The 26461-nt window shown below is 42.1% G+C and overlaps 1 protein-coding gene across 4 annotated transcripts in view; it reads left to right on the top strand.

Moving 5' to 3' along the window:
- The window catches only part of ndrg4 (NDRG family member 4), a 160330-nt gene that overhangs the window by 105806 nt on the left and 28063 nt on the right, over positions 1–26461 (top strand). For all 4 annotated transcript variants that reach the window (XM_048546331.2, XM_048546330.2, XM_048546332.2 and 1 more), the window contains 5 exons: positions 6494–6614; positions 8090–8152; positions 20336–20396; positions 21480–21566; positions 23935–23991. In XM_048546331.2, the coding sequence (XP_048402288.1) occupies positions 6494–6614; positions 8090–8152; positions 20336–20396; positions 21480–21566; positions 23935–23991 (389 nt within the window). The remainder of the gene's footprint in view (positions 1–6493; positions 6615–8089; positions 8153–20335; positions 20397–21479; positions 21567–23934; positions 23992–26461) is intronic.

Below are 26461 nucleotides of genomic sequence, written 5' to 3'. Positions count from 1 at the left end.
GCCTTGGGTGACTGTCTGTGTGGAGTTTGCACATTCTCCCGGTGTCTGCGTGGGTTTTCTCCGGGTGCTCCGGTTTCCTCCCACAGTCCAAAGAAGTGCAGGTTAGGTGGATCGGCCATGCTAAATTGCCTGTAGTGTTCAGGGGTGTGTGGGTTATAGGGGGATGGGTCTGGTTGGGATGCCTCAAGGGGCATCGTGAACTTGTTGGGCCGAAGGGCCTGTTTCCACACCGTAGGGAATCTAATCTAATCTAATATGTTTCTATAAGATCTCTCCTCATTTTTCTGAACTTCAGTGAGTACAAGCCCAGTCTACACAGTGTCTCCTCATAATCCAACCGTCTCAACTTGAATCAACCGAGTGAATCTCCTCTGCACCCCCTCCAGTGCTAGTATATCTCTTCTTTAGTAAGGAGCCCAAAACTGCACACAGTACTCCAGGTGTGGCCTCACCAGGACCCTATACAGCTGCAGCATCGTTTCCCTGATTTTAAACTCCATCCCTCGAGCATTGGCAGACAGAATTCCGATTTGCCTTTTTAATCACCTGCTGCACCTGCAATTCAACGATTCAAAATGTTCTAAGAGACTTCATGGAGGCCCACGGCAAGACATGACACTGAGCCACATTGAGAGATATTAGACTGGAAGCTTGGTCAAAGTTTTTAAAGCAGTTCCTAAAGTGAGGTAGGGAAGCGGAGTGGTGTAGGGAGCGAAGCCCAGAGTTCAGGACTCAGGCAGCTGAAAACATGGTTACCAGTAGTGGGAGTGACTGAATCTCTTCAATCAGACGTTCATGCTTCAACCATAGCACTTGGGAGGTGACTTTGGGGGCTTTTCAATAAGGGCTGACCTACAATTGGAGTCTGCCTTCCTTCCTGTTCCTGTTTATCTCTTCTGGTATGTGCGATTTTATAAAGTAGGACATCCAGCTTTACAAGCCAGAAAGTGATGCCTGAACTTGCTTTGGTGCAGAAAGCTTGTTAAGATGCGTAACAGAAAGATCTGTTGCTCTTTGAGACTGATTGTTCTTGTGAAGACTATAACTCAATGAAGAATTATGGAAATGATCGACTAAGGCCATGAAGCCGTTGGGAGTTTTCCTTAATTGCTTGTTTCTACAGATAATAATGAGTTCTGCATAATTTTTTAAAATGTGGCTGATATATTTATGGTGCCAGTGGAGGTTACCTTGATCTTTGTAGATAGAGTTGGAAGATCAGAAGTTCTTTGCTTTGTCAGAACCAAGTCTCGAGTATGAAGTACAAGTGTAAATATAATTCACCTCAGTTACTAAGGTACAGACACCCGTGGAATGCTGGAGAGAGTAACAGGGGTATAGCTAAAACGTAAACAATCAAATTCATATGTTTCTACTATAAGGAAATTTGCTGTCCATGTTTGTTTATTCCAGGGACTCTGACATTGGCCAGCATTTATAGCTTATTCCTAATTGCCCTTGAGAAGGTGGTTGTGAGCTGCCTTCGTGAAACACTGCAAACCATGTGCTCAAGGTAAATGCACAGTGCTTTTAGGGAGTGAGTTCCACGTGACTAAGTGACAACAGTCCATTTCCAAGTCATAGTGTATGACTTAACAGGAACCTTGCACACGGTGATGTTCCCATGTACGTTTGCTGTCCTCTTTTTAAGTGACTGTTTGTTTAGAAGGTGTTATTTAAGAAGAAGGCGGTGATATATTGGCACAAACCCCGAAGTACAGGCTGTATATTGGCACAGATGATCTTCAAACCTAGTATAGGCACAGATTGTATCTGGTGCATGCAACCCTGATGTCTGGAACAAGTGATCTTGATGTCAGGAGGCAAACAATCTCTGTTTCGGGCTACTCCCTCCACCACTAATTTTCGCAACCACTAGAGATTTCAGATGCTTTACAGCCAGTGGAGTACTTTCAAGTATAGTCTTGTTTGTAATGTACACATGTCCACAACAGTGTTAGGAAGGGAGAAAAATACTGCAGATGCTGGAATCCTGGGTAGACAAACAGGAGCCTGGATGAACACAGCAAACCAGGAAGCACCTGGGAGGAAACGAGCGGCCAATGTTTTGGGTGTTACCCTTTCCTGAAGAAAGACTGCTCCTTTCCTCCAGATGCTGCTTGGCTTGCAGTGCTCTTCCAGCCTTGAGTTTGTCAACTGTTAGTAAGTGATTTCTATGATTTAGCGTCTGACTCTGTACAGTGATGGAGGAGTGATATTGTTCCAACTCATGTTTGTGCGTGGCCTGGAAGGGAACTTACATGTGGTTACGTTTTCATGCATCTGTTACCCTAGCCTTTGTAAAGGATAGTGATCATGGGTTTGGAAGGTGTTGTTGGAGGAGCCTGGGCAACTTGTTGCAGTGCATCCCAAAGATGATTATCATTGCTGCTACTGAGCGTTGGTGGTGAACGGCATATGTATGTACAATGGTGGATGGAGTACCAATCAAGTTGGCTGATTTTTTTTTCCATGGATGATGTCAAGCTTCTCAAGCTGTTATTGGAGTTATACTCACCCAGACCAGTGGTAAGTGTTGCATCAAGCTGTTGACTTGAGCCTTGTAGAAGGAGGATAAGTGCAGGAGAGACAGGACCAAGTTCCCTGCTGCAGAATTCCTGGAGCATTCCTTGCAATGTAAGAGTTCCTTTTGGCGACATCAGTTTGGAAGACATACTTCAGAATAATACCGAGAAAATTTATAATGTTTTAACTTGTATTTCAGAGTTAACTTAGCTCAGTTAGCTGGGCAACTGGCATGTGATGCATAATGACATGAGCAGCATGAGTTCAGATTCTATGGAGATAGCAAGAACTGAAGATGCTGGAGTCAGTCGATACAGCGTGGAGCTGGAGGAACACACCAGGTCAAGCAGCATCAGAGGAGTAGGAGAGTCTATTTCAGGCCTAGATTCTTTCATGAGATCTCGTACCTGCTGAGATCACATTGAAGGCCCTGCCTTCTCACTGTCGCATCCCTTTTGCCTGAAGCATGATGATCCTTGTGTTTATCTCACCACCAGCCATCTCTTTGTAATGACAGGCAGCTTTCGGTCCTCTGTGGACAATGACCTGTTTCACTTGCTGATAGAGGTGGACCCGTGATTATGCTTCCAGTCAGAAATTTACCTTGAATAGTGAGGTATCCTAATTCATTATAAATAATTTTGTACTTAATAATTAATTGATTCTTTTACATCCTGGATTCATGTGTTAGGTGTGTGTTTCTTGAATGCAGATCATATAGATGGCATGCTGCTGGTTAAGGGTGGTAACTACGTGTTTCTTGCCTGCAGAAGAAAATCTTCAACACTGAGTAATAGAGTATGAAGTGCTGACCGAGCAGTGTGGGAGCCACAAGATTTCATATTGCTGGTAGATTTTGAGGCTGTGATACCATGATTCTTCAAATGCAGACTTGTTGAATTTGCTAGGAGATATAGAACATAGAACATTACAGCACAGTACAGGCCCTTCGGCCCTTGATGTTGTGCTGACCTGACATACCGATCTGAAGCCCATCTAACCTACACTATTCCATGTACGTCCGTATGCTTATCCAATGACGACTTAAATGAACCTAAAGTTGGTGAATCTACTACCGTTGCAGGCAAAGCGTTCCATTCCCTTACTAGTCTCTGAGTAAAGAAACCACCTCTGACATCTGTCCTGTATTCTTCACCCCTCAATTTAAAGCTATGCCCCCTTGTGCTCGCCGTCAGCATCCTAGGAAAAAGGATCTCCCTATCCACTCTATCTAACCCTCTGATTATTTTATATGTTTCAATTAAGTCACCTCTCAACCTTCTTCTCTCTAACGAAAACAGCCTCAAGTCCCTCAGCCTTTCCTCGTAAGACCTTCCCTCCATACCAGGCAACATCCTAGTAAATCTCCTCTGCACCCTTTCCAAAGCTTCCACATCCTTCTTATAATGCGGTGACCAGAACTGTACGCAATACCCCAAGTGCGGCCTCACCAGAGTTTTGTACAGCTGCAGCATAACCTCTTGGTTCTGGAACTCGATCCCTCTATTAATAAAAGCTAAAACACTGTATGCCTTCTTAACAGCCCTGTCAACCTGGGTGGCAACTTTCAAGGATCTGTGTACATGGACACCGTGATCTCTCTGCTCATCTACACTGCTAAGAATCTTACCATTAGCCCAGCACTTTGCCTTCCGGTTACTCCTACCAAAGTACATCACCTCACACTTGTCTGCATTAAACTCCATTTGCCACCTCTCAGCCCAGCTCTGCAGCTTATCTATGTTTTTTAAAAAAAAAAGTGACCAGGAAATAGGCTGCCCCGGGACTTGAACTCAGATCCCAGCGGTCAGAAACCCACGTGCTCACCACTACGCCACAGCAACCAGAGCAACCAGAGATTCATTGGCTTTCCTGGTGGAATCTAGACACAGAGTGGTGAGCTGTCAAAAGTACTGATTCATTGCCACCCTATTGCATTGGCAACCTGTCCACATCAAACTTATTGATATTTCAATCATCTCAGCAGTGTGCATAATTATAGGTATTCTTCAACCAAGTCACCTCTTCCGATTCCCAGTGATGAAAAACATTGACCTATCTTTCTCTTTTTTTTTTTCATTTGTTGGAATCTAATGTCAAATGTTAGAATGGTGTTCCTACGGTGTGTCATGTAAAGGAGAAAAAGAAGGTGGACCAATAATAGAGATAACAAGGTGTAGAGCTGGATGAACACAGCAGGCCAAGCAGCATCAAAGGAGCAGGAAAGCTGACATTTCGGGACTAGACGCTTCTTCAGAAATCTGAAGAACGGTCTAGGCCTGAAACGTCAGCCTTCCTGCACCTCTGATGCTGCTTGGCCTGCTGTATTCATCCAACTCTACACCTTGTTGTCTCAGATTCTGCAGCATCTGCAGTTCCTACTATGTCTGGACCAAAAGTAGAGACACCAGACTTTGGAGAAGATTAGTGTGATTAATTCTGTCGAATGCTACAAGGAGTTTGTACATGTTGAGAAGGATATTTCATTATAGTCACAATTATACTTCCTGTGACTTTGATTAGGATCATTTTGGTGATGTAGGATGATTGGAAACCTGATTGATTGATGAAATAATTGGAGGATTGCAGGATATGATTTGGAAGATAACAACCTACATTTTGACCTTGGAGATGAAAGGGAGATCACAGAAATGGTAATAGTTTACAGATCAAAGGAGTCGAGCATTTTTATGGTGGTGAAATGGTGACAGCAAATATGAAGGGGAGGTTTACGGTATTTGAGGAGGTGGGTCTGTTTGCATTGCAGTTAATGTATCTTCCTGGCTAGGAACCAGGAAGGAAAGTTTTTAAGTGGTCAGCAGTTCTTGGGAGCAGAAGGTTGGTCTCATGGAAAATATGAGCATGAAGTGGGTATTAGGAGAAATGCATTGAAACTAGAGTACTATTCACATTACATGAGTGCCAGGCGCTGACCATCTCCAACAAAAGACAATCCAGTCCTTGCCCATTAATTGAATAGCATTACCATCACTGAATCCTTCACTATCAACACCATGACCAGAAGTTGAACTTGACTAGTCATATAAACAGTGTGGCTACAAGAACTGGCTAGAGAGTTGGAATCCTGCAGCAAGTAACTCACCACCTGACTCACCAATAGCCTGCCCATGACCTACAAGGCACAATTCAGGTGTGTGATAGAATACTCCACACTTGCCTGGATGGGTGTAGTTCCAATAACATTCAAGAAGCTTGACACAATCCAGACAATGCACCTCACTTGTTTGCCAACACACCTACTTCTTCCACTACTGATACTGAATAGCAGCAGTGTGTAACATCTATAATAAACACACAGCAGAAATTCACCAAGGCTCCTTAGACAACACTTTCCAAACCCAAGGCCTCGACCAACTAGACGGGCAAAGGCAGCAGATACACGAGGACTTCGTCAGCTGCAAGTTCTCCTCCACGCCAATCACCATTCTGACTTAGAAATATATCACTGTTCCTTCAGTGTCACTGGTTCATACTCCTGGAACTTCATTCCTATTAATATTGTGGGTTTACCTACAGTAAATGCAATGATTCAAGAATCAGCTCACCTTTGCCTATCCCTTGATGCCCTTGAAGAGGCAATAAATTCTTGCTCAGTCAATGTATTCCATGAAAGAGGTTCAGGACTAGGTCAGTGGATGGCCTTGGGGTTAGTTTGACTTGGGGAGTGGGGGAGATTTAGCGGGGCACACTTTTTTTATATAGTTACCAACTGTCAAGTTGAGGAACTTTGGGATTAAGTGTGGTTGTAGGAAGAATGTTTGAATTCTACCTGGGTGCTGTGGTACAGAAGAGTCATAGCTGTGTGGAAATCAGATTAAGGTTACAGGTTGTATTGGTCTTGCATCTCCTGGTCCACTATTACTGACCAAGTGCTTTCCTCAATCTTCTGGTATCTTCAGGAACTGCCAATGGTGAGTTTTATGGAGTCTGTGATTTTTTTTTTCAGATAAACTCTGCTTCAACACATTCTTCAACTTTGAGGACATGCAGGAAATCACCAAGCATTTTGTCGTGTGCCATATCGATGCACCAGGCCAGCAGACAAATGCCTCGCAGTTTCCCTCAGGGTGAGTCCCATTGACTTATTGTGTCAGTCCACATCAGCTTAAAATTCTTTATTCAGTCCTGTAGTGTTTAATAGAGTGAAGTTGTAGTTCAAAATAGCCCAGACATCTCTCTTCAGGTTTCATAACATCCACTCTTCTCCTGTGCTCTAGTTGTAATATCCCTCGGGGTATCCGTTTTTCCATGTGTAACTGAACCTCTTGGTTTGGCACCTCTTGTAAGGAATTCCCAAGTTTCCTTCATTTGTATTAATTCTTTGGTGTAAGACTGATGGGTATTTTTTACCCTTGCTTATTTAGAAGGTGGTAGTGGGCCACCTTTAAATAGTTCTTCTGGTATAAGCCTTCCTAAAATGCTGATCGGTGCTGAGTTCCAGGATTTTAACCCAGCATTGATGAAGGAACGGGAGTGTCTGAACACATTAAGATGATCAGCGACTTGAAAGAGAACACAGATGATGCTGCGGCATTATGATGCATCACTGGCCTAGTAACCCAGAGGTCCAGACCAGTGCTGTGGATTTGAATTTCCCCACAGGAGCTGGGGGAATTTAAATAAATAATACATCTGGAATATAAACTATTGTCCTCAAGGTGTCATGGAACTACCGCTGACTTGTAAAGACTCAACTGATTGACCAGTTAGAGAAGAAAAATTTCCATCCTTTCATGGCCAGGCCTGCACGTCAATCCAGCGTTACATTAATATGGCTATCCCTTATCTGCCTTCTGCAGTTACCTAACAAGCCACTCAGTTCAAGGGTAATTAGGAATGAACACTAAATGCTGGACCTGCTGGGAGCACACACATCCCATGGAAAAAAACAAAGGAAACAAAGTAGTGCGGACCATATTCTTTTCCCGGATATTCATTATTTTATGTATGTAAACTATCTGAACACCATGATTGTGGCCTGTAATTAACTCACATTTTATGAATAAAGCACATGTTTAGGCTACCAAGTTGTAGTTATGCAATGACTATCACTTTTTTTATACACTAGACATTGTAAACTGTGCTTCAACATACGTTACATCTCTGGCTGCCTATCCAAACTTTGCCTCTGTTGCCGGTGATACACTGTCCTGTATGTCATTCATTGGTTATGTATTGGAGCACGTAGCATGTGCAAAGTTAGCAGCCTCAGTGAAGTAGGATTTTTGAGTTTTGGGCTCTGCTGTTGGCAATTTGTGACGCCCAGTCCTATTTAGTATAGTTTTTAAGGGTGGGATTGTCCCAGTGCCTCACATTAACTTTGGCAGAGAGCCTATTTATAATCTAGTGAAATAGCACCTATGATAGTTTAAGCTATTTCTCCAAAATATCTATAGCTGAAGATCAAGCCAGTTCATGTGGAACTTCTGTTTCTATCCACTGTTAAGTGTCTGTCTCCTGATTCCTGTCACCATCATGCTATTTGATGTATAGAAGGTATTCTTGTCACTAATTGCTTTTACACATTGTGTCTTTTACACAGGTACCAGTTCCCAACCATGGACCAGCTGGCTGCCATGTTGCCAAGTGTGGTTCAACATTTTGGGTGAGTTGTCCTATATTAACTGTCTTCTTGCATACAGTATCATTTAGCCTTGAGACCACTAACTTTAATAAACATTACATATTGATAAACACTCAGTATCTACTGAATGCTATAGGCTGGTGTTACTGTGGAGGTAAGGGTGTGTTGAGTAGGAATTTCTGGTTCAGAGTTAGGAAACCTGGAAGAACAGGGTCATCGGAGTTAATCTGGAATTCAAAACCAGGAAAAATTCGGGAGGCCACAGTAGGCCAGTGAGTTGTTTTCAAAGTAGGAACAAACTCTAGAAAATGGGAGGTGGCTGCTCAAAGATTGGATTCATGCATCATCAGCGAGGCCGGTGAAGGCAGAGATCGAGAATGGTTGCATTGGGAACAGTCAGTGTGTAGAGGCAGTTAAGATGCTGGAGTTAGGGCAATCCAGGCTAATGCTGGGGGTGAAGGTCATACTGTGTCACAGGGTATCCATCCCATCACCATTTATAAATGAAGGAGTAAGTAGGGTCTTAATAAGTAACTAGAGAGGCTCTTACTTCCTGAATCCAACATTTCTCGCCTCTCTTTAGCCACTGGGTTGTGCGAGACCCAGAAACAAAGCTAACTAGAAGTGAGTGTATATTGGTTTGTAAATATTAATAACATGGTTAATTGCAGTTAAGTTACCATCCTGCCTTCTGCGAATGTGTTGGGTGTCTGCCGTCATATCCCGTCTAGAAAACTGGAAGTGCTCAGGCTAAGTTTATTTTCAGACTTCCGATATTTTAACTTCCCACCCAATCCAGACCATTTTTGTGGTTACAGTAGCCCGCTTTATGTTGCTAAACACCCAGGTTCTCTAAGTAGCACTAGAGCCGAGTATGGAATGCTACTTCTTCAGGTTCTCTGTGATCCCTTAACTCCTCAGAATGTGCAGAATGCATCCAACTAGATCAAGAGTTGTTGATATTCCCAATCATAACTGTCCCCTGTGCGGTCACCAATCTTTTTCCAGCTCTTAACCAACATAGATTCATAGAGCATGGAAACAGACCCTTTGGCCTTACTCATCCATGCTGACCAGACATTCCAATCTGACCTAGCCGCACTTGCCAGCATTTGGCCCATATCCCTCTAAATGCTTGCTACTCATTTACCCATCCTGATGCCTTTTAAATGTTGTAATTGTACCAGCCTCCACCACATCCTCTGGCAGCTCGTTCCATTCAAGCACCATCCTCTGCGTAAAAAAGTTACCCCTCTGGTCCTTATTTTAAATCTATCTCCTCTCACCTTCAGTTTATGCCCTTTAGTTTTGGACTCTCCCATCCTAGGGAAAAAGACACCTTGGCTATTCACCCCTTCAAATGCCCCTCATGATTTTATAAACCTCTGTAAAGTCACCCCTCAGCCTCCAATGTTCCAGTGGAAAAAGTCCCAGCCTATTCAACCTTTCGCTATAACTCAAACCCTCTGGTCCTGGCAAAATTCTTGTAAAAATGCTATGCATCCTCTCAGGTTTAACAACATCGTTCCTATACAAGGGTGGTCAGAAGTATAACTTGACGACAAAGCACAGATTAGAAACTGAATGCTCAGGGCCTCGTCATTTAGAATTTCTGCTCTCTGGTCATGTTCATAATGGTCATTTTGTAATGAATTGTGTTCCACTGGGAATTGGGTTCAAGGCCAATGTGTTACCTTGTGTAACTTATTTTCAACTTCATATGATAAGCTGTTGCACATGGAACTGTTCCATAGGAAATAGCTTTGGGAGTATTGCATTTAAACCCTTGAGTTGTTCTGTCATTCTATTTGATCAGGGCTACTCTGTACCTGAACTCCATTTACTTCCATTGCTCTATATACCGAATAATAATACAAGTTAGCAGCCCTCCACTCCTGTTGCACCTAATCTGTGCCAAGTTCCTTGTTACCTTCAACCTTTCCTCCCTCAACAGCCTGGGATTAACCCCTTGCAGACAGTTTGATTTATCTACTTTAAGGCTGCTAAACTTATTACTTAGCCATTGTTGATTGACCTTTTTAGAGATTTTGCATCTTAAGGAATGTAGGTTGCTACAAGTGATGTAATTGTTCTTTAAAGACTATCCATTACCTACGTACAGTCGTGCCTTTTATTGAATTATCCCAATCCAGCACAGCCAACTTGTGTGTCATCCCTTCACAATTTCTCTAATTCAAATGTAATGCCCTTGCTTCAGAATGGACTACATCACTTCCAAACTTAGAAATTATTGTATTGTGATCAATCACCCCTAAAGGTTCTTTTATAACAAGATTGTGAATTAGCCCCTTTTCATTACATAATACTGGGTATAAAATAACACATCCTTTATTTGTGATAGTGATAATGGGAACTGCAGATGCTGTAGAATCCAAGATAACAAAGTGTGGAGCTGGGTGAACACAGCAGGCCAAGCAGCATCTCAGGAGCACAAAAGCTGACGTTTCGGGCCTAGACCCTTCATCAGAGAGGCTCTCTGATGAAGAGTCCAGGCCCAAAACGTCAGCTTTTGTGCTCCTGAGATGCTGCTTGGCCTTCTGTGTTCATCCAGCTCCACACATCCTTTATTTGACTCCTCTACGTACTGCTTTAAAAGCATCCCTGAAATTCAGAAAACTTATTCTCCAGCTTTAGTGCTTGGTCAGTTCACCCAGTCTATGTGCAGATTGAAGTTGCCCTTGCTACATGCTTCTCTCACTTCCCCCGATTGATACTAACTGGGTAGATTTCCTTTCCTAAAGGACATTAATAAACCAGATGGGCTTTTAATACAATCAGCAGTAGTTTCCAGATCACCAGCTATTAATTCCAGATTTAATTAAATTTAAATTTCACCTTCTGCTGTAATGGGATTTGAACGCATTTGATTAGCTTACCTACCGTGTGGAAACAGTCCCTTCAGCCCAATCAGTCTACACCGCCCCTTGGACCATCTCACCCATACCTACCCCACTATAACCCACACATGGCCAGTCCACCTAGCCTGCACATCTTTGGACTGTGGGAGGAAACCGAAGCTCTCGGAGGAAACCCACGCAGACACGGGGAGAATTTGCAAACTCAGCACAGTTACCGGAGGCTGGAATCAAACCCAGGTCCCTGGTGCTGTGAGGCTGCAGTGCTAACCACTGAGCCACTGTGCTGCCTGAAATTAGTCTGGGCATTTTGATTACCAGTCTATTTGATATTAACACTATGACGCCACCTCCTCTAAACCTTTTTAATGTAATAAAATTTGATCCATAATGCTGTCTTGTTTTAACAACCTAAAGGAAAAATTCAATGGGCTGATCAAAAGCTTGCTCAATGAGTTGGTTTCAAGGAGCATATTAAAGGATGAAAGAGACTCCTAAAAGTTTAGGAAGGAAATGCAAGAGATTAGAGCCTTAACATCTGAAGTTACAGCTATGAGTTCTATGGAAGAGTCACCGGACCCGAAATGTTAACTCTGTTTTTTCCTTCACAGATGCTGCCAGACCTGCTGGGCTTTTCCAGCCACTTTGTTTCTGTTACAGCACTGAGTGATGGATTGAATAAAACTCAGAGTTCACAAGAGGTCAGAGTTAGAGGAGTTCAGATATCTTGAATGTTTGCAAGGATGGTGGAGATTTCAGAGATAGAAAAGGTGCAAGGCTAGAGAACTTCAAACTAAATGAGCCAAGACCGAATTGGGTTTAGACTATGCTATAGAGGTGGCAGATGATCTTCTGATGGCATAGATATGTTCTTGAAAGTTCAATTTGGGGCAAAATATGATATCTTATTGGTCTCATTCAGCCTCTGATAGTTGCCCTGGAGAGGTATGAAATCAATCATAGGGAATTGAGTTTTTGGTGAGGACTGAAGACACCAGCTTCTCCAATACTGCATGTTCAAGAAGGTGTCACAGAGGTTAGAGAGAATGGAGGAGCTGAGAGTGGTGGGGAGGAAAAGTGGTCAGGTAGAGCTGAGTGGCCTCAGCAAATATATGGAAACTAATGCTGTGTTTTCAGAAGCTGTCATTGAAGGGAAGCATGCAGATGAGAAAGGGGATGAAGTGATAATGTTTTAAACCTCTATTTGGGCAGTGGACGGATGCATGGCAGATACAGTTTAATGTGGATAAATGTGTGGTTATATACTTTGGTGGCAAGAACAGGAAGGCAGATTACTATCTCAATGGAGTCAAGTTAGGTAAAGGGGAAGTACAACGAGATCTGGGTGTTCTTGCACATCATTCAATGAAAGCAAGCATGCAGGTACAGCAGGCAGTGAGGAAAGCTAATAGCGTGCTGGCCTTCATCACAAGAGGAATTGAGTATAGGAGCAAAGAGGTCCTTCTGCAGCTGTACAGGGCCCTGGTGAGACCGCACCTGGAGTATTGTGTGCAGTTTTGGTCTCCAAATTTGAGGAAGGGTGTTCTTTCTATTGAGGGAGTGCAGCGTAAGTTCACGAGGTCAATTCCCGGAATGGCAGGGCTGTCATATGTTGAAAGATTGGAGCGACTGGGCTTGTATACACTTGAGTTTAGAAGGATGAGAGGGGACCTGATTGAGGCGTATAAGATTATTAAAGGATTGGACACTGTGGAGGCAGGAAGCATGTTTCCACTGATGGGTGAGTCCAGAACCAGAGGATACAGTTTAAAAATAAGGGGTAGGCCATTTAGAACAGAGTTGAGGAAAAATATCTTCACCCAGAGAGTGAGTGGAGGCCAACTCTCTGGATACTTTCAAGAAAGAGATAGATAGAGCTCTTAGAGATAGTGGAATCAAGGGTTATGGGGATAAGGCAGGAACAGGATACTGATTGTGGATGATCAGCCATGATCATAAGGAATGGTGGTGCTGGCTCGAAGGGCCGAATGGCCTACTGCAGCACTTATTGTCTGAAAAGGAATAAAGTAGGAGCCAGTCACTTTCCCGTATAGGCTCATAAATAATATTTTTTTAATGACATAACTGCTTCTCTATATGCCTTAATTTTATAGCAGTGCAGGCATTTGATATATTAACACCAAGAACAGATCCATTGGAAACATCATCAGTGGTAACAGTGTGGCAGCAAGAAGATAAATCATTACGGGTGATTCTTTGACAATGTATAGATAAAAATGGAACCAGAGGATAAAAATAAACTCTGTATCCGGATGTGCATATATTTAAAACAAAAAGAACTGAGAGCTTAAATATGAATAAATAAGTTGAATCTGGTCTCCATTGCAGAGACATGACTGCATGGCGACATGAATTGTGACCTGAATCTTGAAAAGTGTGGAGCGTTGAGGTAGGCCAAGAGCCAGGAACAAGCGGAAGGGGGGCTTTGTTATTTAATGACGGTATTGGCACAATAGAGGGGGATAACCTAAATTCAGGGAACCAATTTGGCTAAAGATAGAAATGATAAAAAGAAGAAAGGGAATTTGAGGACATGAAACATTGAGCTAAAGTGAATTAGCAAATTAAGTTGAAGTATTAAGCTGGAGAGGTGTACAGGCCTTTAAAAATAACCATGTGGGAGGGGAGAGCATAAAAGAATAAATCATGAGAACTTGTCGGGAAGGCCTGGCAGTAATTATGGGGGATTTTAATCAATATATCTACTAGAAAAGTCAGATGGGCAGCGGTAGCCTCTTTGAGGAATTCACATAATGTTCTCAAGAGAGAACAGACTATACTGGGCAGTATTGTGTAACAAGACAAGATTAATTAATGGTCTCATAGTTAAAGTGCCCCCTAGGCATTAGCGACCCTAAGAAGATTGAATTTTACTTCCAGTTTGAAAGAAAAAGGTGTGAGTCTAAGACTAAAAAAAAGGGTAATTATGAAGATGTGGAAACAGCGCTAGCTGGAATGAATTGGCAAATTAAAGGATAGGGCAGTAGAAATGAAGGGAATATTGCAGAATAAATAGATTTATACTTATTCCAAAGCATAGACAAAATTTAAAGAACAGAGCCACCATCTGTGCTTAACAGGAAGTGTTGACATAGTGTCAGACTTAGAGCGAAAGTGTGTAATTGTGCAAAGACAGATAACAGGTCAGAGGATTGGGAAGAATCTAAAAAACAGAAAAGAACGATGAAAAAATTAATAAGGAGGGGGAAATTAGGGCATGAGAGAATGCTCACGAGAAATGTGAAAACAGGGGACGTGTTTCTACAAATATTGTAAAAGGAAAAGAGTTAACAAAGTGATTGGATCTATAGAAAGTGGGACTGGAGAATTAATAATGGAAAAAAAGAAAATGGCAAATGAATTGAACTACATTTTGCATCAGTCTGCACTTCAGAGGATACACACAACATTCCAGAATCAGCAATAAATCTGGAAATGGAAGTGAGGGAGGAACCCTTAACCACCATAGAAGTGGTACTGAGTAAATAATTGGAGCTGCAAGCTGATAACTTCCCAGGCCCGGATACACTTCATTCTAGGGTCTTGGAAGAACTGGCTTGTGAGATAATCAATGCATTTGTTTTAATTTTTGAAAACTTGCTTGAACTGGGGTGTGGTCCCATTAGATTGGAAAATTGCAAATGTAATTCCTCCATTCAGAAAGGGAAGGAGATGGAAAGCTGTAAACTACAGGCCAGTTAGCTTAACACCAGTCAAAAGGGAAAATGTTAGAAGCTACCAATAAAGAGATCGTAGCGGGGAACTGGTTGATGTACTTTCCCAAGATTTCCGGAAGGCATTTGATAAAGTGCCTTATCAAATGTGATTGAAGAAAATAAAAGCTTATAGTATAGAGGATAGCTTCTTGGCATGTATGGAAGATTGGCTGGCAAATACAATGTAGAGTTGGCATGAATGTTTTTTTAGGTTAGAAAGATGTAACTATTAGGTGCGCCATAGGGATCAATACTGAGATCTCAAATCTTTACAATTTAAATAAATGACTTAGATGAAGGTATTGTTGCCAAGTTTGCTGAGAAGTTGTGAAGAGGACAAAAGGGACTACAAGCAGGTGTTGATCAGTTAAGTGAATGGCTGATAACATGAAAAATATATATGAGAAATTGTGAATTGTCCATTTTGGCAAGATGGATAAAAGGCATATTATCTAAATGAAGAGAGATCGTAGAGCTCTGGGATGCAGAGGAATCTGGGTGTCCTGGTGATTGAATCAGAAGGTTAGTATGCAAGTACATCAAGTGATCAGGAAAGCTAATAGAAAGCTATAATTTACTGTAGGAGAAATTGAATACAAAAGTCTTAGGTTTGTTATGCAGAATGTTGGTGAGACTATCTCTGTTGGTCACCTTATTTAAGGAAAGATTTTGATGCATTAGAGGAGGCATTTAAGAGAAGACTAAGCAGACTAACAACTGGAATGAGTGCTTTGAATTATGAGGAAAAGTTGAACAGGTGAGAATCGTACTTGCTGGATATTAGAACAGTAAGAGATGACTTGATTGAAGCATAAGATCCTGATGGGTCTCGGCATAGTAAGTGCAGACAGTAAATCTACTTTTATGGGAAAATTTAGAGGAGGGAGTCAGTGTTTTTGAGGTGGGATCACTTTTTTAAAACAGATATAAAAACGCCCTAAGTGAAGGCTCCAACACAGAGGACACGCTAGAAGCTGGAGGTGAGTTTACACCCTATGTCAGTATTATTCCATTGCAACAGTCAGCATAGGTCTCGATCTTTACAGTTTCAGACAACTTAAAAACGTGTCTGTGTTTGCTGACATTAACTAGCATGGTCCAGGCCTGCCTTCCCTCAGAGCATCTCCCACTTCAATTTTATTCCTGCAGAAGGTGTGCCTGGCCCTCACGGTGGGAATTGTCAACACAGTAAAAAGCCCCACTCACTAAGCTGAAAGCATTTCTTTGGGTAGAATTTGGGACAAAGGGCAAGTTGTTTGGGTGAAATTGGATGGAATGAAGAGACAGGGAGGGGTGAAGAAAAGGCAAGAGGATAAAATGTTTTTGCTTGTTTCATGGACAAGAGGGTAAGATGCGTTTAATTGGGGCGGCATGGTGGCTCAGTGGGTTAGCGCTGCTGCCTCAGGTAACTGCCTGTGTGGAATTTGCGCATTCTCCCCGTGTCTGCATGAGTTTCCTCCGGGTGCTCCAGTTTCCTCCCACTGTCCAGTGATGTGCAGGTCAGGTGGATCGGCCATGCTAAATTACCCATAGTGTTCAGGAATGTGCAGGTGAGGTGGACTAGCCCTGGGGAACACCGGGCTCTGGGTCTGAGTCTGGGTGGGATGCTCTTTGGAAGGTCACTTTGGACTCGATGGGCCAAATGGCCTGCTTCCACACTGTGGGGATTCTATGATTTTGTCTTTCTTTTGTGCTCCTTTTCTTTCCATAATTGAGTAAGTTTTAATTTTGCTTTCTTATTTTTATTTCTTTTTCCTTTTCAAGTAGGTCATATTATGTTCCCTCCAGAGCCTCTGTCTGTGATGTCTGATTTTTAAATAACCAGCGACATGTTCACTTTAGGGATGTAAACTAGAGAACAATTTATTTAAACTTTCAAACCTGGGGGATAAATTTCACATTCCGGTTAGGAAGGGGAAAAGGCCAAACCCCTCTGATAATTAAACCAAAACACAAACCGCAATCTCCTATGATGGGGATTAGAGGTTCCGTTCTAATAATTGCCCTCGAAATACCCGGAGAAGCTCACCTTTCCCCTTGAAATCTATTAAAAGGGTGGTTAAAAGAAAGAAAATCCCTGATCTCTATTGTATAAGTAACGAGAATCTATTTATTTATTTAACCCAACAATGAACAAATTAACAGAATTACTAACAAACCGACAATTCCCCCTGAGACTGCTAACTACTCCCTAACTTTTAAATTCTACTGGAATACTGTTCAAATAAACACAAGTCCCACCTAATAAACCCAATTAATAAGACAACAAGGAATTATGACTTTACCTTTCCAAGTTCGAACGGCCTGTCTTCTGGAATATTCAGTCACCTCTGCTGTCTTCACAAACACCTTTCTCCTGCGAATACTGCTGCAGGAATGTTTTATCTCTATAATGGCTAATGTTGTCCCACTTTTCAAGAAAGGAGGGAGAGAAAAAACAGGGAATTATAGACCGCTTAGCCTGACGTCAGTGGTGGGAAAGATGCAGGAGTCAATTACAAAAGATGAAATTATGACTCATTTGAATAGCAGTAATAGGATAGGTCAGAGTCAGCATGGATTTATGAAGGGGAAATCGTGCTTGACTAATTTTTTTTTTGAGGATTTATCTATGAAGATGGACAAGGGAGAACCAATGGATGTAGTGTACCTGGACTTTCAGAAAGCCTTTGATAAAGTCCCACCTGGGAGATTGGTGAGCAAAATTAGGGCACATGGTATTGGGGGCAAAATGCTGAGTTGGACTGAAAATTGGCTGGCTGACAGGAAGCAAAGAGCAGTGATAAACGGGTCCCTTTCGGAATGGCAGGCAGTGACCAGTGGGGTACCACAAGGTTCAGTGCTGGGACGGCAGCTGTTTACAATATATATTAATGATATAGACGAAGGCAGTAAAAGTAATATTAGCAAATTTGCCACCCAGCTTTGTGTCATCAGCAGAGTGAAATGTGAGGAGGATGTTATGAGAATACAGGGTGACTTGGACAGGCTAGGTGAGTGGACGGATGCATGCCAGATGCAGTTTAATGTTGGTAAATGTGTGGTTATCCACTTTGGTGGTAAGAACAGGAAGGCAGATTACTATCTCAATGGAGTCAAGTTAGGTAAAGGGGAAGCACAACGAGATCTAGGTGTTCTTGTACATCAGTCAATGAAAGCAAGCATGCAGGTACAGCAGGCAGTGAAGAAAGCTAATGGCATGCTGGCCTTCATAACAAGAGGAATTGAGTATAGGAGCAAAGAGGTCCTTCTGCAGCTGTACAGGGCCCTGGTGAGACCGCACCTGGAGTATTGTGTGCAGTTTTGGTCTCCAAATTTGAGGAAGGGTGTTCTTTCTATTGAGGGAGTGCAGCGTAGGTTCATGAGGTCAATTCCCAGAATGGTGGGACTATCATATGTTGAAAGATTGGAGCGACTGGGCTTGTATACACTTGAGTTTAGGAGGATGAGAGGGGATCTGATTGAGACGTATAAGATTATTAAGGGATTGGACACTGTGGAGGCAGGAAGCATGTTTCCGCTGCTGGGTGAGTCCAGAACCAGAGGATACAGTTTAAAAATAAGGGGTAGGCCATTTAGAACAGAGTTGAGGAAAAATATCTTCACCCAGAGAGTGGTGGATATATGGAATGCTCTGCCCCAGAAGGCAGTGGAGGTCAACTCTCTGGATACTTTCAAGAAAGAGATAGATAGAGCTCTTAGAGATAGTGGAATCAAGGGTTATGGGGATGAGGCAGGAACAGGATACTGATTGTGGATGATCAGCCATGATCATAATGAATGGTGGTGCTGGCTCAAAGGGCCGAATGGCCTACTCCAACACCTATTGTCTATAATTTCTTCAATGAGGACTTTGAGCTAAAATACCATGATACCTTTGATTAATTAGATGGGCTTTCTCTGAGAGCTTAATGGTGCTAACTCTGCAGGTGGCAGATGGCTCGTCTGATTTTCCAAATGCCCTTTTCTGTTATACCCGTAATGACGTAATCAAATTCTTGATTGGTTTCAGGTTGTCAACACCATTAGATTTAAATTGAATTCGCTTTCTGTATCTAGGCGCTTTGTTTGAATTAATTGGCCAGCTTCAAACTTGGTCTTGGGAAAGCTGCTGTTTGGCTGTTCTGTACAAAATGCTTACATTCGGCACTCCCTGTGCACCTGCATTTATAAACTTCCAGGCACAGACAAAGCTGAAGATCTTAAAGGGACCACAGCATTCTTCCCAATGATCATTGTTACCATAAGGAAGAAAGAAGAATAAAAGGAAATTACAATTTCAAAAAGGTTTTATTTAAAAATGATGTAGGTATTAATTCGTATGAGTTGGTAAACGTCCTTGAAGTTGGCTGGTCTAGCAGAATTCCTTTTTTGTAGGAGCTCAGATGCAGGGACAGTAATACGATTCTCATAGACTGTGAATTAGTTCACTTACCAGCGAAATACAGGATTATTCCCAGAAATTGCGTTTCGAGAGAGATTGAAATTAGAGGTGGGATTAAGATGAGCATGAAGCTGCTTGTTGTCTATTCTGATGTTTAAAAAGCAGTCTGGGAAGTGTTCAGAGCTATATAATTAAAGACCTTCTAAATTTTGAAGTTTCAGTTGTGACAGGGTTTGTTTTTTAAAATTATTTAAACTAATTCAAATCAACAAAGTTAAACGTTTTATGTCTCTTGTCAAAAACAAATATTTTCTGTAAGCTGTTAGCACCAGTTGAGCCATGATGATTTTTGATTTCCTTTTGTTTAGAACTGGTCAGAGTTCCTTTGTATGAGTTTCACTAAACTGCTCAGGCAAATTGGAGATGTGAAATTCCTGAGAGATAATGAGTTAGCTTTTGTTCTGGCAGTTGCTGGAAATTTCCAGAAGCCGCCATCTCGTCCATTCTGTGTTCAATAGCAGCTATTTTAAATCCATCAAGAATGAATTTTTCACGTTAAAGAAAACTGTACAGTTTGAAAGAAAACAATTCTGTTTATGTCGTGTGGACATGAAGCTTAGCAATGGTACTTACTGAAGTTAGTATAATGGATCACTCCTGTAAGGTGGTTGTACTGGATGGGATGCAAACACATGTGCATAGCCCAGCCAGTCCCCGCCTCCCTAACCTGTTCTTCCTCTCACCTATCCCTTCCACCCACCTCAAGCCGCACCTCCATTTCCTACCTACTAACCTCATCCCACCTCCTTGACCTGTCCCCTCTCTACCTCCCCACCTATATTCTCCTCTCCTCCTATCTTCTTTTCTCCGTCTTCGGTCCGCCTCCCCCTATTTATTCCAGAACCCTCTCCCCATCCCCCTCTCTGATGAAGGGTCTAGGCCCGAAACGTCAGCTTTGGTGCTCCTGAGATGCTGCTTGGCCTGCTGTGTTCATCCAGCTTCACACTTTTTGTTATCTTGCATAGGATTGGTCAGGTACTTCCTGGCATAATGGATTATCACCTGGATACATGCCAAGTATGCAGCCCAACTGCATGTGTGCCTTTTGGATAGTAATCTGGCCACGTGATCTTGCATGTATACAGACATAGCAGACCAGATATTTTACATAATTTATTTGAATACTGATGTCTTTTTTTCCCTGTAGATTTAAAAGTGTTGTCGGGATTGGAGTGGGTGCTGGAGCCTATATCCTTGCCAAATTTGCTGTGAGTGTCCTATCATTTCTTTGTAGTTGATGAGACGTGTTAGAGGAATTTGTAAAATTGACTTACAATTAAATTATTTAGTTTTATTTGTTCCATCTTTCCTGTCCTCATGTCTCACAGCCAGGTAGTGAGCCAGAATCACTGTCCTGACTAGGATTAGCAGCTAACAGAAATTGAAGATTGAACCTAGGTATTCCTGGTCTATACTCCTCCTGACTGTAGGTCACTGCATTCATCAGTAGACAGGGAAAGGACTGTGACCCTATTTGAAGAAGATATATCACTATTAACTTGGTGTTCTCCTGCAGTTACATGCTGTCAACTGTTCTCCTGCCGTATTAACCAATGTGTAATGCAGCTTCAGCCCAAGGTTATACTGTGGGCTATCATTTTTATGATTCCCTTGTAGCTTTGTTTATGGAATTAGTAAAAGTATTCAATTTACTCTGGGGAAGGGTTAGAATTCTGCTCTTCACTCTTACCCCAGTCAGAAAACTTGCTCTCTCAGGTCCTGATTGAGTCAATCACTGGCCATTTTCAGCACATTTTATTTTTTAAATTATGTTTTGCATCTCATAACCGAAGTATGATAGGCTGGCTTGCTGAATTATGTGGTCACCCTCAGTGCCTTTCTATGTGCCTGTTGAAATCATGCTATGTGGCACTAGTAACATGGTTTTGTGTAAAATCCCTTGGAGTATGTTACTTATTTTGAGTAGACTAATCGCTTTTTAAGATAGTGGACAAAGCAACTTCAGACAAATGTGTTATTTATTCCTTCATATATTGCTGCTAATTTTATTTAGTTCTCAAGCTCTGAGTTCATGCAGATGGGATTAGTTTAGTTTGGGAAACTCGGTCAGCATGGACGAGTTGGACTGAAGGATCTGTTTTCTTGCAGTATGACTATGACTCCATGGTTCTATAGCTCCGTTGAGTTGGGGTCAGCTGTTGAGCTGGTATTTCTTTTTTGTTCTGATGTCTCCAAGTCTGGCTTGACTTTCTATCACACTAACCCCTCTCTGTCATGTTCGACTCTCTCCAGCACGTTGGATCCACTTAACTGTTCTTTTTTTCCTTCAGCTGATTTTCCCAGATATGGTTGAGGGGATGGTCCTCATCAATATTGACCCCTGTGGAAAGGGCTGGATTGACTGGGCAGCAACAAAGGTCAGTGGTGGTAACCAGTGAACTGAAACTAATAGTGTTATTAATTATTAGCTTGGTCTTTGATCAAGCTAGCCCAGAAATGAGGAGTCAGGGCATTCTGAAATTCTGTCAGGATCATTGGAATTTAAACCGAGGGCTTTAGGTGTTTTTTTATATATAGATTCTAGTCTGAGACTCATTCACCAATATCTGTTATTCTAATGGCGGGCTGAATATTTGCTTCCAACTTGGCACATTTCATGATTGTGGAAACTCAACCTGAGAGTAGGCGCCCTTGAAGCTGGATTTTTTGTTTCTAGGTGACAGGAGTTCCCTGGCAATCAGGCAAGTGGAGGCAAGATGGGTGGGAAACATGCTTTGTTGATCTGTCATTGTGGTGAAGTTTTTAAGAAAAGCAATAAAGCAAAAAACACCCTTGCAGTCCTTACCCCTCACAACCCAAAACAATCGTCAAGCGCCATTCATGCCAGCTATGCTACATCAATCTCTCTCTCCACTGCCTACATCCTCCATGTAGCTAATGCTGAGTTGAAAGTTCCAAATTTCTATCGCTGTCTCTATTTCTTTCAAAACCGTTAATTAGTAACCCATCATAACATTTATCTATCTTCGCCTACAAGTTCCCTCTAACCTGAAACACTTAATTGAATATCATAAATGTTTGGAACAAAAGATGTGGGAAATCATAGCCTAACTTGATAGAGTCTATAAATACCTGGAGCTAACCTCTACTTCCGGAGAAGGTTAAGGAAATTTGGCATGTCATCATAACTGCCAATTTTTTATAGATGCACCATAGAAAGCATCTTATCTGGCTGCATCACAGTGTGGTATGGCAACTGCTGTTCTCAAGACTGTGAGAAACTACAGACAATTGTGAGCATAGCCCAGTCCATCACGCAAACTGGCTTCCCATCCGTTGACTTCATCTATACTCTCTGCTGCATCTGGAAACCAACCAACATAATTAATGACCTTTCCCCGTTATGGACTCTTCCACCCTCTTCCATTGGGCAGATGACATAAAAGTTTGAATACGCGTGTGAACAGATTCAAGAACAGCTTCTTCCCCACTGTTATGAGACTTTTGAATGGACTTCTTAAATGTTAATGTTGATCTCTCTCTGCGCCTTCTCAGCAGCTGTAGCGCTATATCCTGCACTCTGTTCTGTTACCCTCATGCATTTCTATAGTACAATCTGCCAGTAAAGTTGTTAAGACAACACTTCTGACCGTACCTCTGTACAGGTGGCAGTAATAGATAATATCCAATTTTAAAACAAAGTGTGAAACGGCAGGTATCCTACTGTGATGATGGAAGTTTGTGAAATCAGTCATGCAACTTAATCTTGTCATTGTGGCCCTCAGATTTATGTCAAGAAGACAAGGTGAAACAGCAAACTGATCTCCCCCAAAGGGCACTTGTCACCCCCACAGATGTCCAAGGAACCCAAAGGTGTCGAAGGGTGACATGGTGGCTCAGCGGTTAGCACTGCTGCCTCACAGCACCACCCACCCTTGGCCAGCTGTCTGTGTGCAGTTTGCACATTCTCTCCATGTCTGCGTGGGTTTCTTCCGGGTGCTCCAGTTTCCTCCCACAATCCAAAAAAGTGCAGGCTAAGTGGATTGGCCGTGCTAAATTGCCTGTAGTGTTCAGGGATGTGTAGGTTAGGGAGCTAGGTCTAGGTGGGATGCTCTGTGTGTTCGGGTGGACTTGTTGGGCCGAAGGCCCTGTTTCTACACTGTAGGGATTCAATGATTGGTAGTTTTATATGCCTTACCTCTCTGTGAAGTGCCCTGTTTATCTAAGTTAATTCACAAATTTAAGACTTACTCCTCCCAGGTATAGCCTAAGCATGACTTGTTTCAGATGCCCGTGTTACCAAATCACATAGGAACGAAGGCAACTGCTGATTTCCATGGGCAACTATTTCCTTTGATCACTTGTGTGGAACCCAGCCTGCTCCGTTCTGGCCTCCAAGAAAATGGCATATGCCGTTTTTGGGGTCAGAATTTCCAATTTGCAGGTTTACTTGTCACTTTCACAAAGAACTTTTCCATCATTGCAAAAAATGCCGGCCATTGAGTAATGGATACCCAGGAGTGTATTAATACCCGGTCTGGCATCTAATAAAAGGGATCAGATGGTTTGCATACTATGGTAAATGTGGTAACTTCCTTCAGAATCAACAGTCTGAATGCGTGGTTCTTTTTCAGTTTTCAATGTAGAGGAGTTGGAAGTTCACGTTTATGGCCTGTCTGTAAGTTTTAGCTTGGAGTTAATGTTGATATGGGATGGAGAAGTGGAGAGTAATGGAGATGAAGGAACGTGGCGTCACACTTATTGCTGCTTTGTTTTTGTTGACAGCTCTCAGGTCTGACCAGCTCACTTCCTGACACGGTCCTGTCGCATCTCTGCAGTCAGGTAAACAGATATTTCATGAGTATCAGTGGCCCTGCCATGTCAGCTGATAAACTAATAGAAAAGCTTCTTCATTGTAATGCAGTAAAGATGGAACAGGTTGAAAGGTGGTGGCCCAGATACAGGATTATACACCTGATTATTGATTTTGGTTTAAAGAAACTGCTTTAAATGTTACATAGATAGCAAGATATAAAGCTGGATGAACACAGCAGGTCAAGCAGCATCAGAGGAGCAGGAAATCTGATGTTTTGGGTCTGGACCCTTCTTCAGAAGGGCGTTTTTCTGAAGAAGAGTCCAGACCCGAAACGTCAGCTTTCCTGCTCCTCTGCCGCTTGGCCTGCTGTGTTCATCCAGCTCTGCACTTTGTTATCTTAGATTCTCCAGCATTGACAGTTCCTACTATACTTAAATGTTACATGATTTGTTCTAAAAAACCTAAACTAGCAGGCAAATTTTAATGTAGGAGTTGGAAGCTGAAGAGCATTTGGAAATACAGTTGGCTGGACCAGAACTTAGAATCAGTAATGTCTCTTGAGTTCATCTATATGTTGCAGGTCAGGTGTATAACCTAAACTTCCAGAAATGGGAGGGAAAGTCAGGAGCGCAGGCCCTCAAAGGCAAGGTGTCAGACAGATTGATAAATCATAGGGTGTACCTAGTGTTTCAGGAATGGATCGAGGTTGTCCACTTGACTTAGAAAGCCGCCTTCAACGTTGTCAGGCTTCTCTGCTGAAGCCCGGGTAACAATACAGTGAGGGGACCATGATCTGCATAAATGTATGAGGCCTCTGCCCACTTTAAGTGAGGGTCACATGTGCCAGTAGAACCCCGCAGGCTAAGATGGCCACTGGTGAGAAAGGGTCAAATGCCAAGTTAATTATTGTACTCGTTTTTAGTGGCTCACTTGTCCACCAGAATGTAAGATTAATATCAATGTTTTGGCATCTAACTAAATCTGCAACCTGTTTCATTCTGTATGTCATCTGTCTGACTCCTAATGTGTCCCTAATGGCTTCGCTTTGTTTTAAGTTGAGAAACTGAACTAAACGGCCTGCAGTGCAAAGTTGAAAAAAATTTAAAATCAGGTACATCAGAGTCAGGTTAGGCTGATTCCAAGGTCATATTTTAAAATTCTGTATGTTGTAAGGAAAGGATACTGAGAAAACAAGGGAAATTCAAAGGTTAAGAAATCTTGGGCACAGTTACCATCTGATCAGACTTGGTTATAACCCAGTGAAGTTTTGGGGTGACCACACTGTATCATATTACATATTTGGAAGTTGGAAAGAACGAGAGAAAATTCACCGAAGCATTGACTGGAGAAGAAAAGCATGAAAAATGAAGACAAGATAGGTTGAAAAAGTAGAGAATGTTTGGATGGCAGAAATATCAGGAGTTCCTTACCAAACAGGAAGACTCAAAATTCTGAGGGACTATCATCAATAATTCCCTGAGGTATTGTCTACCCTTGACAAGCTAGCTGTATTTTTTGTAGGGGTTGAGAGAGATCGAACAAGATCGTCCAGGTATGGAACTAAAACAGAAATTGCTGGTAAAATTCAGCAGGTCTAGCAACATCTATGGAGAGAAAGCAGAGTAACATTGAGTCCAGTGACTCTTCTTCAGAAATGATTGTAGCTATGCAAAAGTTCCGTGACCAATGTCTCTGTCTCCAGTTTGCCGCAGTGCTCCAGCAAAGCTCAAGTAGCTGGAAGAACAGCATCTTAGTTTCTTTTTGAGGACCCTGCAGCCTTCAGGACTCAGTATTGAGTTCAATAATTTTAAGGCTTGAGCATCTCACCCCAACCCTCACATACTAGGCCCTGGTCTCACATGGCTACTACCAAAAGCAATCCATTATCAGCCACTGATAGTCCCCATTAGCAGTTATTGATTCTCCCAGGCTGATCTTTACCCATTTCTTTGTCTGCCCAACTGCTGTTCTGTATCTCTGAGCTCCATCTCCATCTATCGTTTACTCCTCCTCCTTCTCCCACCCCATCTCCAGCATATATACAAATTTTTGTCAAGCTACAGTATGTTTCTGAAGAAGGATCGTTGGACCCAAAACATTAACTCTGCTTTTCCTCTACAGGTGCTGCTAGACTTGCTGAGTCTTTCCAGCAATTTCTGATTTTGTTTCTGATTTCCAGCATCCACAGTTCTTTGTTTTTTTTTCCCGGATATGGAAATTAGATTCGGTTCTTGGATAGGATTAGACTTCACAATGGGTTAAAATATTGAGGAATAAACTGTTAAACATGAATGTAGACATTAAGTTTGGAGTCAGCTTTATAGATGAGCAAGATCAGAAGATTCGGTTTAAGTCCAAGGGAAGTAAAAATAACACATTTAGAAATAGTACTGTTGGCGTCATCAAAGGCACAGTGTTAAAGATCAAAGGATGTTTAGGCATTGAAAATTGATGTTAAAAGAAGTATTTTCATCATTTAAGCATTGAACTAAGGTT

The sequence above is a fragment of the Stegostoma tigrinum genome, chromosome 16, assembly GCF_030684315.1.
Source record: "Stegostoma tigrinum isolate sSteTig4 chromosome 16, sSteTig4.hap1, whole genome shotgun sequence".
Taxonomy (NCBI): domain Eukaryota; kingdom Metazoa; phylum Chordata; class Chondrichthyes; order Orectolobiformes; family Stegostomatidae; genus Stegostoma; species Stegostoma tigrinum.
The sequence above is the reverse complement of the archived record's forward strand: the minus strand, read 5'-3'. Positions and strand labels throughout refer to the sequence as shown.